The 13,852-nt window shown below is 43.4% G+C and overlaps 1 protein-coding gene across 1 annotated transcript in view; it reads right to left on the bottom strand.

Moving 5' to 3' along the window:
* Positions 1 to 13,852, bottom strand: part of syne1b (spectrin repeat containing, nuclear envelope 1b) — a 447,660-nt gene that overhangs the window by 120,261 nt on the left and 313,547 nt on the right. Inside the window, exons 111-115 of the mRNA XM_078556589.1 lie at positions 13,586 to 13,735; positions 7,345 to 7,521; positions 5,169 to 5,324; positions 4,317 to 4,472; positions 3,002 to 3,172 (exon numbers count right to left, since the gene is read on the bottom strand). Coding sequence (XP_078412715.1) covers positions 3,002 to 3,172; positions 4,317 to 4,472; positions 5,169 to 5,324; positions 7,345 to 7,521; positions 13,586 to 13,735 — 810 coding nt within the window. The remainder of the gene's footprint in view (positions 1 to 3,001; positions 3,173 to 4,316; positions 4,473 to 5,168; positions 5,325 to 7,344; positions 7,522 to 13,585; positions 13,736 to 13,852) is intronic.

Below are 13,852 nucleotides of genomic sequence, written 5' to 3'. Positions count from 1 at the left end.
TGCGCGAATTTCAAAATTCGGCGGTCCTTTAGCTGTCGAGAGAGTGAGACTGAAAACAGACTTTTTTTTTTACTGAAAACAGAGACTTAACCCCCCCTCCTCCTCCTCCTCCCCCTCCTCCTCACGCTCTTCCCCTTTCATAGAGACATAGAAAATAGGAGCAGGAGTAGGCCATTCGGCCCTTCGAGCCTGCTCTGCCATTCATTATGATCATGGCTGATCATCCAACTCAATAGCCTGCTCCCTCTTTCTCCCCATATCCTTTGATCCCTTTAGCCCCAAGAGCTATATCTAACTCCTTCTTGAAAACATACAATGTTTTTGTCTCAGCTACTTTCTGTGGTAACAAATTCCATAGGCTCACCACTCTCTGGGTGAAGAAATTTCTCCTCATCTCAGTCCTAAATGCTCTACCCCATATCCTCAGACTGTGACCCCTGGTTCTGGACTCCCCCACCGTTGGGAACATCCTTCCTGCATCTACCCTGTCTAGTCCTGTTGGAATTTTATAGGTTTCTATGAGATCTCCCCTCATTCTTCTGAACTCCAGCGAATATAATCCTAATCGACTCAATCTCTCCTCATATGTCAGTCCCGCCATCCCAGGAACCAGTCGGGTAAACCTTCGCTGCATTCCCTCTATAGCAAGAACATCCTTCCTCAGATAAGGAGACCAAAACTGCACACAATATTCCAGGTGTGGTCTCACCAAGGCCCTGTATAATTGCAGCAAGACATCCCTGCTCCTGTACTCGAATCCTCTGGCTATGAAGGCCAACATACCATTTGCCTTCTTTACTGCCTGCTGCACCTGCATGCTTACCTTCAGCGACTGGTGTACGAGGACACCCAGGTCTCGTTGCACATTCCCCTCTCTCAATTTTCAAGAGACACAGTGTAAATGGAAAGTCCAAAAAGTGTAATTCATTGGAGAACGTACATCGTAAAACAATCTGGGGAGATGTCCACCTCAGACAACTTCCACCTACATTCTCATTTCTACAAATTGGAACTGTTATGCTCCATATCACTGTGCGCACTGGGATCCTGGGGGGAGAACCCCATCATCGATACGGCTGACCGAGCCCTCTATGAAACTCTTTTTCCCCCCACTTCCCCGGACACTCATTCCCCCCCATCCTTCCCCAGACACTTTCCCCACCCTTCCCCAGTAAGCCTGCATCCCTTGTCCAGCTTTCACTCTACCCTTCCTTCCCCCTTATCCCCTCCTTCCAGCCTTTGCTTGCCTCCCATGTCCAGCCTTGGTGCAGTGTTTGCTACTGGCACTCGATATGAATGAAGTTATGCAATGTCCCTGCGAAGGAGAATGCAACATTACGGACCTCAAAGTCGAGGATGAAGTGAAGTTAGCCAGGTGCACGCCACTTATATACAGTCAGGAAACAGACCATTCTAATTATCCACTGGCGGGGCACTTATTTGGAGGGGGAATGTAATTCCGGTGTGTCGGCCTTTTAATGAGCATTCATGAGATGCAAATAAATGCAAATATGGTTCTGGACATGGATCAGCAGGAAACTTGACCTGCCTTTAAGCCGCCAAAGTTGGGAGAACAGAATTCCAAACTACTTTCCCACTGGTGGGAAGCTAACTTTTTCCATCATGCCAAATTTTGTGCCCTCGTCACCACGATTCCTGCCGCTGGAATCCGCCCTCAGTCTTTGCCCAGCAAACAACATTGTCAAGCTGTGCTAGAGGGCAGAACACGAGAGAGTGCGCATAAATGACAGACTTAAAGCTTCAACTCTCTTTTCCTCAGTGACAATCACATGCATCAAATCACTCAGCAAGATTCTGCAGTGTCTGTTTTTTATTCACTGTGTATGTGTGTGGTGTGTTTGGTGTGTGGTATGTGTGTATGTGTTTGGTGTGTGTGTTTGCATGGTGTGTGTGTGTGTTTGGTGTGTGTATGTGTGTTTGGTGTGTGGTATGTGTGTGTGTGTTTGGTGTGTGTGTGTGCGTGGTGTGTGTGTGTGTTTGGTGTGTGTGTGTTTGGTGTGTGTGCGCGCGCGCACGCGCATGGTGTGTGTGTGTGTACGTGTGTGCGCGCGTGAGATTTCACTCTCCCCTCCGAAGGGTGTTACCGTCTGCTGTACCATTGGGAACCAGAATTGTGCCCAATATCATATTTAAACAGTCCCTGCTTTTTTTTTTTAAATGCTTGTTTGAGGTACAAAGAACTTGGAAATTGGGAGCAGAATTGCGTGAGATGCTCCTGGCCACTTGGAGTGTGGAGTAAGAGAGAATCTCAGGCCAAAAGGGGAAAGACGGGAAGTTAGCAGTCAAGTAGTAAGCAAAATAAAAATATGTTTAATTGAATAACTAATGTTAATACAGAAATGATACCTGTGTTGTATTGTAGGGGGTCCCTGCATCTTTTACAAGATGGGAAGGAGGCCTCAGAAGCAAAAAAAAGCTGAGGGCCCCTGCTTTATACCACTAGGGGCACTTAAGGGGGATGTTAGATTTCTAAACACAAAGGGTGGGATTTCCCGCACCTGTCCGCCGCTGGGATCTTCCGGTCCCGCCGCAGGTCAATGGGCTTCTGGCTGGATCGCCGCCTTGCCCATGGCAGGTCCCACCCGCGACAGGGCCGGAAAATCCCGGCCAAAGTGCTATTCTGACAGGTTCAATGGCGCATAGAATAGATACATTTAAAGGGAAGCTAGATAGTATGAGGGAGAAAGGGGTAGAAGAACATGGGGATAAGTAAGGCACACGAGGTCTCATGTGGATCATGAAAACATTGTCATAGGCCTGGCCTGTTTCTGTGATGTGGATTCTATACAATTCTAATCTAGAGCATCGTTGCTGATTTCCTGGAAACATCTGTACAGATGTTGTTTGTTAACACTTAAGTTGCAAAGGGTACTAGATCATCAGTATACAAGGGAGCATAGTCTGATTCAACTGAGGTGGTGTTCATTTCACTTCCGCTGACCGAACAAGTGCACAAAGAGTATTAAGGTGAAGCTCTTACCTGTAGGTTGTCCACCTGGATTTTTACAGCTTCCAGAGAGCCAGTCAGCAAACGGAAACGTGAAAGGGAGTATCTGGCATCCATCAAGTGGCCATTAATCTCTTCATAGGCTTCCTTGTAAATATTCCACTGGTCCAGCACCGACTGCAGAGTAATCTTTAGTTGGCCAACCTGGAACATAGCGAGATTGAGCACCGATTATTCTGATTGGGAAAGACAACACGCGTGGAACTCTCAGATGAAGTCGAAGAAAACGTATTTGGGACTATCTAGGCTAAAAGGAGTTGATTAACGGTATCTCTTTCCTGCCTCATAATAAAAGTATTGTGACAATAAATGATTGCCTGCACTAGCAGCCACTGAAGGGGAGGTCCTTCCTATTCTCTGACTCACTCTGACCTTTCTCTGGCGTCATCCACCTCAACTGAGCTTCATCTCAACCACTGGGCCTCCAAAAATGAATTTGCTCGCTTCCTGCTCTCCTGTCGCACCCCGACACGGGGCTAAGGGGAAAGGGGGAGTGAGTCTGACCGGACAGGTCTCACAAAGAGCCAGCACAGACATGAAAGGTCAAATGGCCTCCTTCTGTGCTGTGAGATTCTATGAAAAGGGTGTTTAAACATGCTGGCAGCCACTGGCATGGTGTAGGTGCAAGAAATCCTACCCTGAATACACTTTATTTTAAGCGAACAACACAAATTTTCATGGGATATTTATAGCAGGGATAAGGCCGCATTTATTGTCCAACTCTGGTTCCTGTGAGCCCATTAGGAGTTAACTGCATTGTGCAGGGCTGAAGTCACACGTAGGCCAGACCAGGTGAGGATGTGACAGATTCCTTTCCCTGAAGGGCATTAACCAACTTGTTGGGCTTTTACAACAAGCCAACAGCTTCCAAGGTCTCTTGCCAGGCCACAAATAACCAGATTTCTTGAACTGGTGGGATTAGAATGACAACATCTGGGTTCCTGATCCAGTGTCAGAACCACCAGGTCAACGTGCCCTAAGCACTGAGTACCATCCAATTCTATGTGATGGAGCGAGTGAGCTCGGCTCGATTGGGCACATGCGCAGCCAGCGCCTCGGGTAGTGAGGTCTAAGGGCACTGCACTGTTATTATCCGCACATTCACCAAATGATAGCTGATGGGTGATTCGTTTCCTTCTCTTCAAAGTAAGAGCCGGAGATTCAGGCAAGGTAACTACAGCACTTCTTTGAGCCAATCGTAACACAGCAACGGCAAATGCAAACACAGTCTGCTATCATTTCTCTATAATGCAACACAGCCCATCCTGCATCATTCACGCATGATTACCAAGCGGTCCAGATGAGCCCAGGAGTGACTGAGTTCTCGGAGTGTCTCCATTACACCGCTGGACGCCTCCTCTTTCTTGTCCTGGATCAGGAGCAGTCCACTTTGTTCAACCTTCTCTACTTCCTTTTCTTTCACTTGGATCAGACCTTCCAGTTCCTAAGGAATAAAATTACATGGAATTTACAACACAAGGAAAAAAGGCCAATGGTTATGCTTTGCACAAGTCTCTCCCACTTTACTCTCTTCATCCTGTCCCATCAATGTATCCTTCTATTCCCTTCTTCCTCACTTGCTTCCCCAGTTTCCTGTTCTATGTCTATCCACGTGCCTCAACCGCTCCATGTGATGGAAAATTCCACATTCTCATTAGTCTTTGAGGAAAACATTTTCTCCTTATTGGATTTATTTGTGGCTGTCTTGTATTCATTGCCCCTGATTTTGGACTCCTCAAAAGAGGCAACCTCTTCTCTACGTCGACCTTATCGATGTCCTTCATAATCCTAACCTCCTCTCACCCTTCCATTTTCTAGAGACAGGAGCCCTGAGATTTTCCTGAGAGTTGAGTAGGGGTGAATGCAGCTCCCATTACGCAAGAAGACTTAGCATAACTCCCATCAATTTGAGGATAAGGATGTTCTACAATTCCAATGGATTGACAAACTACTGACCAGAGGACTGGTACCACTACACGAGAAAAAGTTGTGCAACCATACCAGAAACCTTCACTTGATTTACAGAAGCGCACAGAAAGGCTTAGACAGAGCTGGGACAGTGACCTCTTGATGAGAGGGTATGGGCTGGCGTGACACCAAAGAATTGAGGAAGTAATGAGGTTTGCATTTGATTCTGTACCTGGCAATCCTTCAGTGCAGTATGGACAGAGGCAAGGTCGCTGATAGAGTGCCACTTCTTCATTTTGTCTTCCTGAGTTTCCAACCAAGTTTTCAAGCACTCAACACTATTCTCATACTCCGTCCATGATTCCAGTGAGCCTTCTAATGACCTTATCTGTCGATATAAGTTCACTTTATTACAAGTCAGTCATTAAACCACAGCCGATGAGAAATTAGTGACCACTATCTTGGTGGACAGGTTTAACTACAGTGTCTTTGAAAAGACAGTGGATCTTGTTTAGCATTCACACAGAGACAACAGAAATCAACCTCTTGTCTGGGAGCAAGGGATGATCACCCAGCTGCAGTTTGACAACAGGTCAGAGTTATGGGCCATGCCACACATTTCACACTGTGTAAAACCCACTGGGACTCTCAGGGGCTGCAATGAGCCATTTCTTGTTCATGAGCCATCAGCAGATTATTCTACTGGGTTTTAGTCAGCTGTGTAAGAGATAGGTACATTGGAATATAGGAACAGAAGTAGGCCATTCATCCACTTAGGCCTGCTCGACCATTCAATTCAGATAGCTGATCTGTACCCCAACATCATCTATCCACTTTGGTTTCATAGCCCTTAATATCCTTCCTAACATACCTCCGTCAATCTCCCTTTTCGAATTTTCCATTGATCCAGCTCTAACACCTTTTTGTGGGAGAGAGAATCCCAGGTTTCCATTCCCCTTTGTTGACCTTGCCCCTGAAGGCCCAGCTCGGCTTTTAAGATTATGCCCCTTTGTCTGAATACCTCCAGAAGAGGAAATAGTTTCTCTCTATCTGTCCCGTCCAACTCCTTCAATCATTTTAACCACCTCAATCAGGTTATCCCTTAATTTTCTCTGCTCAAAGGAACACAAAGCCTATGGCCCAATTTTAACTTGATGTAAGTGACTGGGTTTTTAGTGAGTTAAAATCTCACCCCTATCCTCTGCAACCTGTCCTCAATGTAAGCCTGGTATCATTCTGGTGAATTTGCCTTACACCCCATCCAAGACAAATATATCCTTCTTGAGATGCAGTGCCCAGAACTGAAATATTTTTTATTTATTCATTCACGCGATGTGGGCATCGCTGGCTAGGCCAGCATTTACTGCCCATCCCTAATTGCCCTTGAGAAGGTGGTGGTGAGCTGCCTTCTTGAACCGCTGCAGTCCCTGTGGTGTAAGTACACACGCAGCGCTGTTAGGGAGGGAGTTTCAGGACCTTGGCCAGCAACAGTGAAGGAACGGCGATATATTTCCAAGTCAGGATAGTGTGCGGCTGGAGAGGAATTTGCAGGTGGTGGTGTCCCTATGCATCTGCTGCCCTTATCTTTCTAGGTGGTAGAGGTCGGGGGTTTGGAAGGTGCTGTCGAAGGAGTCTTGCTGAGTTGCTGCGGTGCAAGTAATTGAATGTAGTAATTTAAATGTGGCCTAACCAGAGCTTTATATAATAATAATATATTCCACAACTTTATATTCCTAGGGGTAAAGGGCAACATTCCACGGGCCTTTTTAATTATTTTTGAACCGGCCCAACTAGCTTTTCGTGATTCCTATACTTGGAACTCTCTGCTCCTTCCCAATTCCTAGCTGCTCACCATTTAGGAAATAATCTAGTCCAACTTTCTTAGGCTGAAAGTGGGTGATCACACTCAATGACCTTCACCAAAATGAACTCCATCTGCCACAGTTTTGTCGACTCATGTCGTCCATCAGTGTCTCTTTGCAATTGTCTGCTCCCATCCACACTATTTACTGTGCCACCAAACTTGTCATCGGCAAACTCCACTGGCAGGAGTTTAGTGCCACAAGCATTACATAGTGACAAAGGCGCCTCTTACAATGGCTGAACATGGCACTCCAGTTCAACAATTCTTGCTTGTTACTTATGTCATTAATCCAGGTATTGTTTTGCTCAACAATGAAGTCCGGCTGGTCCATAAAGCCCACCCCAACTCATGATGCCTGGAGCACCGGGACTGGACACATCCTGGCCTTTTTCACAGCCAGGTAATCTCCTGAGAGAGGCAAAAAAAAAACAAATAGCAAGAAACTCAGGGCCACAAAGGAAGAAAAGTAATCTGGAAAATTCCTCTCCAAGTCTCTCAGGTTGATCGAAATCAGTCCAGGATAATGAGTGAATCTATCGGTTACCTTCTCAGTAATGAGCCCTTGCAGCAGTTGCCACCTCCTATTCATTACTCCAAGACGCTCAGCGAAATCTGTCTTGTCACTGCGCTTGCTCTCCACATCATGACTACTGATCTGTAACACTGATTGGTTCACAAAGTCCACTGTCAGCTGCTTACAGGTCAAATCAATCTTGAAAGCCTGCAAAATACAAATATGTTATAATTAGAACAATCCCGAGAGTTAGTGTTCAACAGAGCTCAATGCACCTGGGATCTACAGATAACCAATTAGGCAAATGCAAGGTTTAGGTTTGAAGTAATTGCAATTTACATTTTTGAACTGATTGTTGACAGCATCAATCTCTGTTCCACCCACCCAGTCTTCCTATTTTCCCGACCCAGTGTGCCATCGGTAACAAATCAGCTCCCAAATCGACATTTCTAACAAGGAAAAGGACACCCTGCCCAGAATCGACTCTCTTCCTCATGCACCTGCTCAGCTTCTCTGCCTTGTACCTGAGGTTATGGACTCAGTGCAAAATTTACCCTGTACACCCTTTACTGCTACACAGTAATGGACTGATGGCTCCAATAGCGTGCCACCAAAGCAATGTCAAAGCTCTAACCCTACAACAGCAACCACTTACATTAAATGTGTTTTGTAGATGCTGTGAAAGGGGTAAGGAAATCAGACATAAATGAAGGCATAGCACAGCATTTGAAATTGGAAGGAATACCCGAGAGACTGAGCTCTCCAAGAGACGAGTCATTGGGATGGGCTCAAATTCAGTTGCAAATGAAAAAAAACTGAATTGGAGGAAAGGGAACAAGCATTTCGAAAGGAACAGCAGAAAGGCAGGAGAGAGAGAAGGAAAACAGGAAAGGGAATTGGAACTGAAGAAATTAGCAATGGAGGAAAGAGAAAAAGAGAGGGGCAGAGAATTCCAGCATAAAAAGCTGGCAGTTAAAAAAGAGACACCAGAAGGTGAGGAAGGACTTAACAGAGCCCAGTGGGGAGATTTTTAAATTTGTACAAGCTCTTCCAAAGTTTGAAGAAAGAGGTGTCGAAGCATTCTTTATCTCATTTGAGAAGATAGCTAAACAGATGAAATGGCCAAAAGAAATCTGGACATTGCTATTACAGCCTGGGTTGGTGGGTAGAGCTAATGAGTTATATACATCACTGTCAGAAGAAATACCTGGTGAAGATGATGCAGTGAAGAAGGCTATTCTGAGTGCCTGTGAGTTGGTTCCAGGGACATACAGACAGAAATTTTGAAATGTGAGAAAACAGTCTGGATAGACTTATATTGAGTTTGAAAGAGTCAAACGAAGTAATTTTGACATGGTATAAGGGCATTAAAATAGAGGGAACCTATGAAGCCCTTAGAAAAGTAATTCTTTCAGAAGAATTTAAAGACTCACTTCCTTCAGTAGTAAGAACCCATGTGGAGGAATAAAGGGTTAAAACTGCTAGGCAGGCAGCAGAGATAGCAGATAATTATGAGCTGGTCCATAAATCAAAACCTTTTTATCGACACCCTTTTAAATCTGAGAGGGATAGTAAATGGGAAGGTGAGAGGTAGGTAGGTAGTCAAGGAAGAGAAGGAACAGCTGGAGATTCTAAGGAGATTTCACCTCAGACTAGGAAGAAAGGTGCCGAGTGGAAGGGACGTAAGAAAGCTTAAATGCTTTCTTTGTAATAAGATTGGCCATGTGAAGTCAATGTGCTGGGGGTTACGTGGGAAACCTTGTGGAGTAGGAGGAACTACGAAAGGTGCTGTAAAATCAGTGGCTTTAGAACAAGACAAACTAGTAGGATTGTTAAAGTAGAAAAGCAAGCACAGGTATTAGCTGAAGGTGTGAAAATGGGTTCAAAGCCTGTTCAAAGGAATGTCAACAGGCAGATTGCAGACATGTTTGAAGATTTCATCTGTGAGGGAAAAGTCTTTTCATGTGTACAAGGTGGAGTTGGCAAAGATATACAGATTTTAAAGGATACGGGAGCCAGTCAGTCCTTAATGATATGGGATAGTGACATTTGTTGTCCAGAGGGAATTTTGCAGGAGAAGATATTAAAATAAGGGGAATTTATAGAGAAACTAAAAAAGTTCCATTGTGCAAGGTGAATTTGAAAAGTAGCTTGAAAACAGGTGAAGCGATTGTAGGAGTAGTGGAGAAATTGCCAATTCCAGGGGTTCAAGTCATCTTAGGAAATTATGCAGCTGGGTCACATATGTTGGTGATGCCTACTATAGTCGAACAGCCTGTGGAAAAGCAATCAGTATTGCAGTAAGAACATCCTGGTTTGATTCCAGACTGTGTGGTAACAGATGCATAAGTTGAGACAGGAAGAGGGGTCTAGGAGACAGGGCAAAGAGACTGAAGTGCAATTAGCTGATACTGTCTTTGATAAGATTGTTCGGGAACAGAGAGTGAAGGAGAAGTTAGTGAGTAAGAATTCAGAAGCCACACTCTTGGACTATGTATCAAAGTTCAGGGAAAGATTGAACACAGCATTTGGATTAGTTAAAGAACATTTAAAAATATCACAGCCGGTAGTGAAGACAGAAGCAGATAGGAGGGCAAAGACTCGTAGCTTTGTAGATGGGGAAAAAATGTTAGTTTTGTTGCCAGTATCAGGCAAACCATTAAAAGCCAGGTTTAGTGGGCCTTGCCAAATTGAAAAGAAATTAAGTGAAGTGAGTTATTTGGTAAGCACTCCAGAGGGTATGTCATATAAATATGGTCAAAAAGTACTTCGATAGGGAGGACAGTCAAAAAGAAGTATTAGTAGCGATGTATCAAGAAAAGGAAGATTCTGAAATGGTCTTTCCTCGAATTCAATTGGACAATGAGGAGGTGCTTAAGAATTTGAATGAGATACTGAGTTACCTTCCAGATAAGAATCGAAGGGACTTGAGAGAGCTATTGCAGTCACATCGAACTAAGTGCAGGGATAAATTGGGAAAAACAAAGGTGGCTGTACATGATGTAGATGTGGGGAATTCTGTTCCAATCAAGCAACATCCTTACAGGTTGAATCCAGTAAAATTATGTCAAGTGCAGAACGAAATTGAATTGATGCTCAGGAACGACATTATTGAGTTGACTTGCAGCAACTGGAGTTCACCTATTGTGATGGTACCGAAGCCAAAAGGAACACAAAGACTGCACTGTGCAGGGGCGCTGTCTAAATGTGGCGCCCGGGTTATTGGTGGCCTGAGGTGACGGCAGGGCAGGCAGCGATCCGGAGTGTTTCCCGTGAATGCATTATTATTGAGGTGTGATGCACCGGACATGGGACCGTACAGCTTGAAAACCCACCATTGCGGCCGGCCGGTAAAACGACTTTTTTCACGCCCGCTACCACACTGAGTGCAAATCTGGGACAATTCCACACCTCAGAAGCAATTCATTGGTTACAAAGCACTTTGGGATGTTCTGAGAATCTGATAAGGAGCTATATAAATACAGGTTCATCTTTACCTTCTACTTTTTAGAATCATGCAAACTGGAGGAGGCCATTCAGCTCTTTCAGTCTGTTCCACCATCCAATTAGATCATGGCTGATCTGTATCTTAACACCATCTACCTGCCTTGCTTCTGTAACCCTGGATACCTTTATCCTAACAAAGGTGTGTCAATCTCAGTCTTGAAATTTTCAACTGACCCCCTAGCCTTAACATCTTTTTGGAAGAGAGTTCCAGACTTCTACTACTCATGGTGTGAAGAGGTCCTTTCTGACATCACCTCTGAATGATCCAGCTCTAATTTTAAGGTTATGCCACCTTGTCCTGGACTCTTTCACCAGGGAAAGGAGTTTACATCAGATATAGAGCACAGAAAAAGGCTATTCAGTCCAATCAGTCCGTGCTGGTGTTTATGTTCCACTTGGGCCTTCTGCCATCTTTTCTCATCTAAATCTACTATCGTAATCATCTCTCCTTCTCCCTCTTGTGCTTGTCTAGCTTCCTCTTACAAGCATCTATTCCATACTATTCACGTCAACCACTCCCTTTGGTAGCAAGATCCACATTCTCAACACTCTCTGGACAAAGAGGTTTCTTCTGAATTCCCCACTGGATTTCTTGGTGATTATTTTATATTGATGTCCGCTTCACAAGAGGAAACATTCTCTTTGTATCCACTCTATCAAAACCTTTCATAATTTTAAAGACCTTTTACTAAGAGAGAAGAGACCCAGCCTGGTCAGTCCATTGTTGATATGTATACCTACACAGTTCTGGTATCATCCTTGTAAATCTCTGCACCCTTTTCAGTGCCTCTATATCCTTTTTATAATATGGAGACCAGAATTGCACGCAGTGTTCTAAGTGTGGTCTAACCAAGGTTCGATACAAGTTCAGCATAATTTCTCTACTTTTCCAATGTATCCCTCCAGAAATAAAGCCTAGTGCTTGATTTGCTTTTTCTCTATGCTAACCTATGGTGCAATTTTTAGTGATTGATGTATTTGAACTCTGAGATCTCTTTGTTCCTCTACCCCACCAAGAATTGTACCTTCCAAGTAATAACTGACCTCCCTATTCTTTCTAACAAAATGTACTGCCTCGCGTTTATATGTATTGAACTTAATCTGCCAATCATTTGCCCATTCTGCACTTTTATTAATATCCTCCTGTAATTTGTCGCAGTCCTCCTCAGTTTGACCACCCACCAGCCCCCAACCCTCAACCCCCAAACCAATTTGGTGTCATCCACAAATTTAGAAATTGTGCTTTTGGTTCCAAAGTCCAAATCGTTAACGTAAAATGCGAACAGCAGTGGTACCAGCACTGATCCTTGTGGAACACCACTTTCCATTTTCTGTCTTGAAGCCAGCTAGCAATCCATTCTGCTGCTTGCCCCCTGACTCCACATTCTCTGACCTTATTCATTAGTTTATTATGGGGCACCTTATTGAAGGCATTTTGAACATCCAAATAAATTACATCTACTGCATTATCAATGTCTACTCTCTCTGTTACCGCATCAAAATTATCAATGAGGTTGGTCAAACAAGATTTTCCCTCTTGAAATCCATACTGACTATTCATTATTATATTTCTCATTTCTAGTTGTTCTTCTAATCTCTCTTTTTGTAGGAATTCAATTATTTTTCCTACCATCAACATTATGCTAACTGGCTTATAATTAATTCCCTGATAATGTTCTGTTCCCCTTCTTCAATATAGGCATTACATTAGCCATCCACCAGCCCCCTGGCACTACACCTTTTTCTAACAGACTATTAAATGTGCGTAGTAATGCCTCTATCTCTTCCCTAGATTCTTTTAAAGTACATGGATGCAATCTATCCCAACCAAGGGGTTAATCCTCTTTGAATTTGTTTAGTTTATTCAATAATTCCCTTTTTATTTTATCTTATTACTCATCCCATTACTCAATGAATACCAAAGTGAAATAATGATTTAACATTTCTGCTATTGCTTTATTGTTACCTGTGATATTATCCTTTCTATCCCTTAATGGTCCCATTCTCATTACAGCCTTCCTTTTTTTACTGATGGGCCTGTAAAATACATCACTATTTTGTTTTATGTTCCTTGATAATTTAATTTTATAGTTCCTCTTTGCCTTTCTAATTGTTTAATTTTAACTTCTTTCCTAGTCACTTCATATTCTCTCTGATCTTGTATTCCTCTGCTGTCTATGTACTTAACAATTGTCCCTTTTCAAACCCTCAGCTGTGCCCCCTTATATCTTTATTCATCTATGGAGTCTCACTAGTGTTTAGTTTGTTCTTTCCTTTTAGCAGAGTGTATTTTCCTGCATTCTGCTGAACACCGTTTTAAATGTTTCCCATTGTTTTTCTACATCGCTGTTTACCAATAATGCTCCCTATTTTATTTTCCCCAAGTTCTATTCTCAGTCTCTCAAATCAGATTTTCTCTAATCGATTAACTTGGTTTTCATCATACTTATGTCCTTCCCTATCATCATCTTAAAGCATTATTATATTATGGTCGCTACTGCCTAGATGCTTCCCTACTTTTACTTCTCTTATCTGCTCTGATTCATTCCCAATTACTAGATCCTATAGTGAATCTTCCCTTGTTGTGGTTTATACATAGTGAGTTAGAAAGGAAGCTTGTACACATTTGAGGAACTCCGTTTCCTTATCTCCTTTACTGTTCTGTTTCTCTCCATCAACCCTATCAAATCTTTTCATCACCTTAAATTCAATTAATCTTCTACATTCGAGGGAATACAAGCCTATGACACATTTTCTTCCTTACCTTGTACTTTTTGAGGCATTGTTCTATCATCTGTGAACCCACTGCACTTTTGATCCTCTCATCATCCTCTTCAATGATTTGATCCATGAGTGAGATCCAGTTCATGAGCTCGTTGATGGCTGTACGTGAAGGCAATTTCTCCATCTGAAGCTGAGAAATGAAAGATTTTCAACCCCCTCCACTGTCAACATCAATCTTGCACATTGACACTTAAGTAGGGGCTTAATACTTTAAATTAAAATAGGGGCCGCAATCAACAGCATGATA

Source organism: Cetorhinus maximus, chromosome 14 (genome assembly GCF_964194155.1).
Source record: "Cetorhinus maximus chromosome 14, sCetMax3.hap1.1, whole genome shotgun sequence".
Taxonomy (NCBI): domain Eukaryota; kingdom Metazoa; phylum Chordata; class Chondrichthyes; order Lamniformes; family Cetorhinidae; genus Cetorhinus; species Cetorhinus maximus.
Note: the sequence above shows the minus strand (reverse complement) of the source record. Positions and strands in the feature narration are given on the sequence as shown.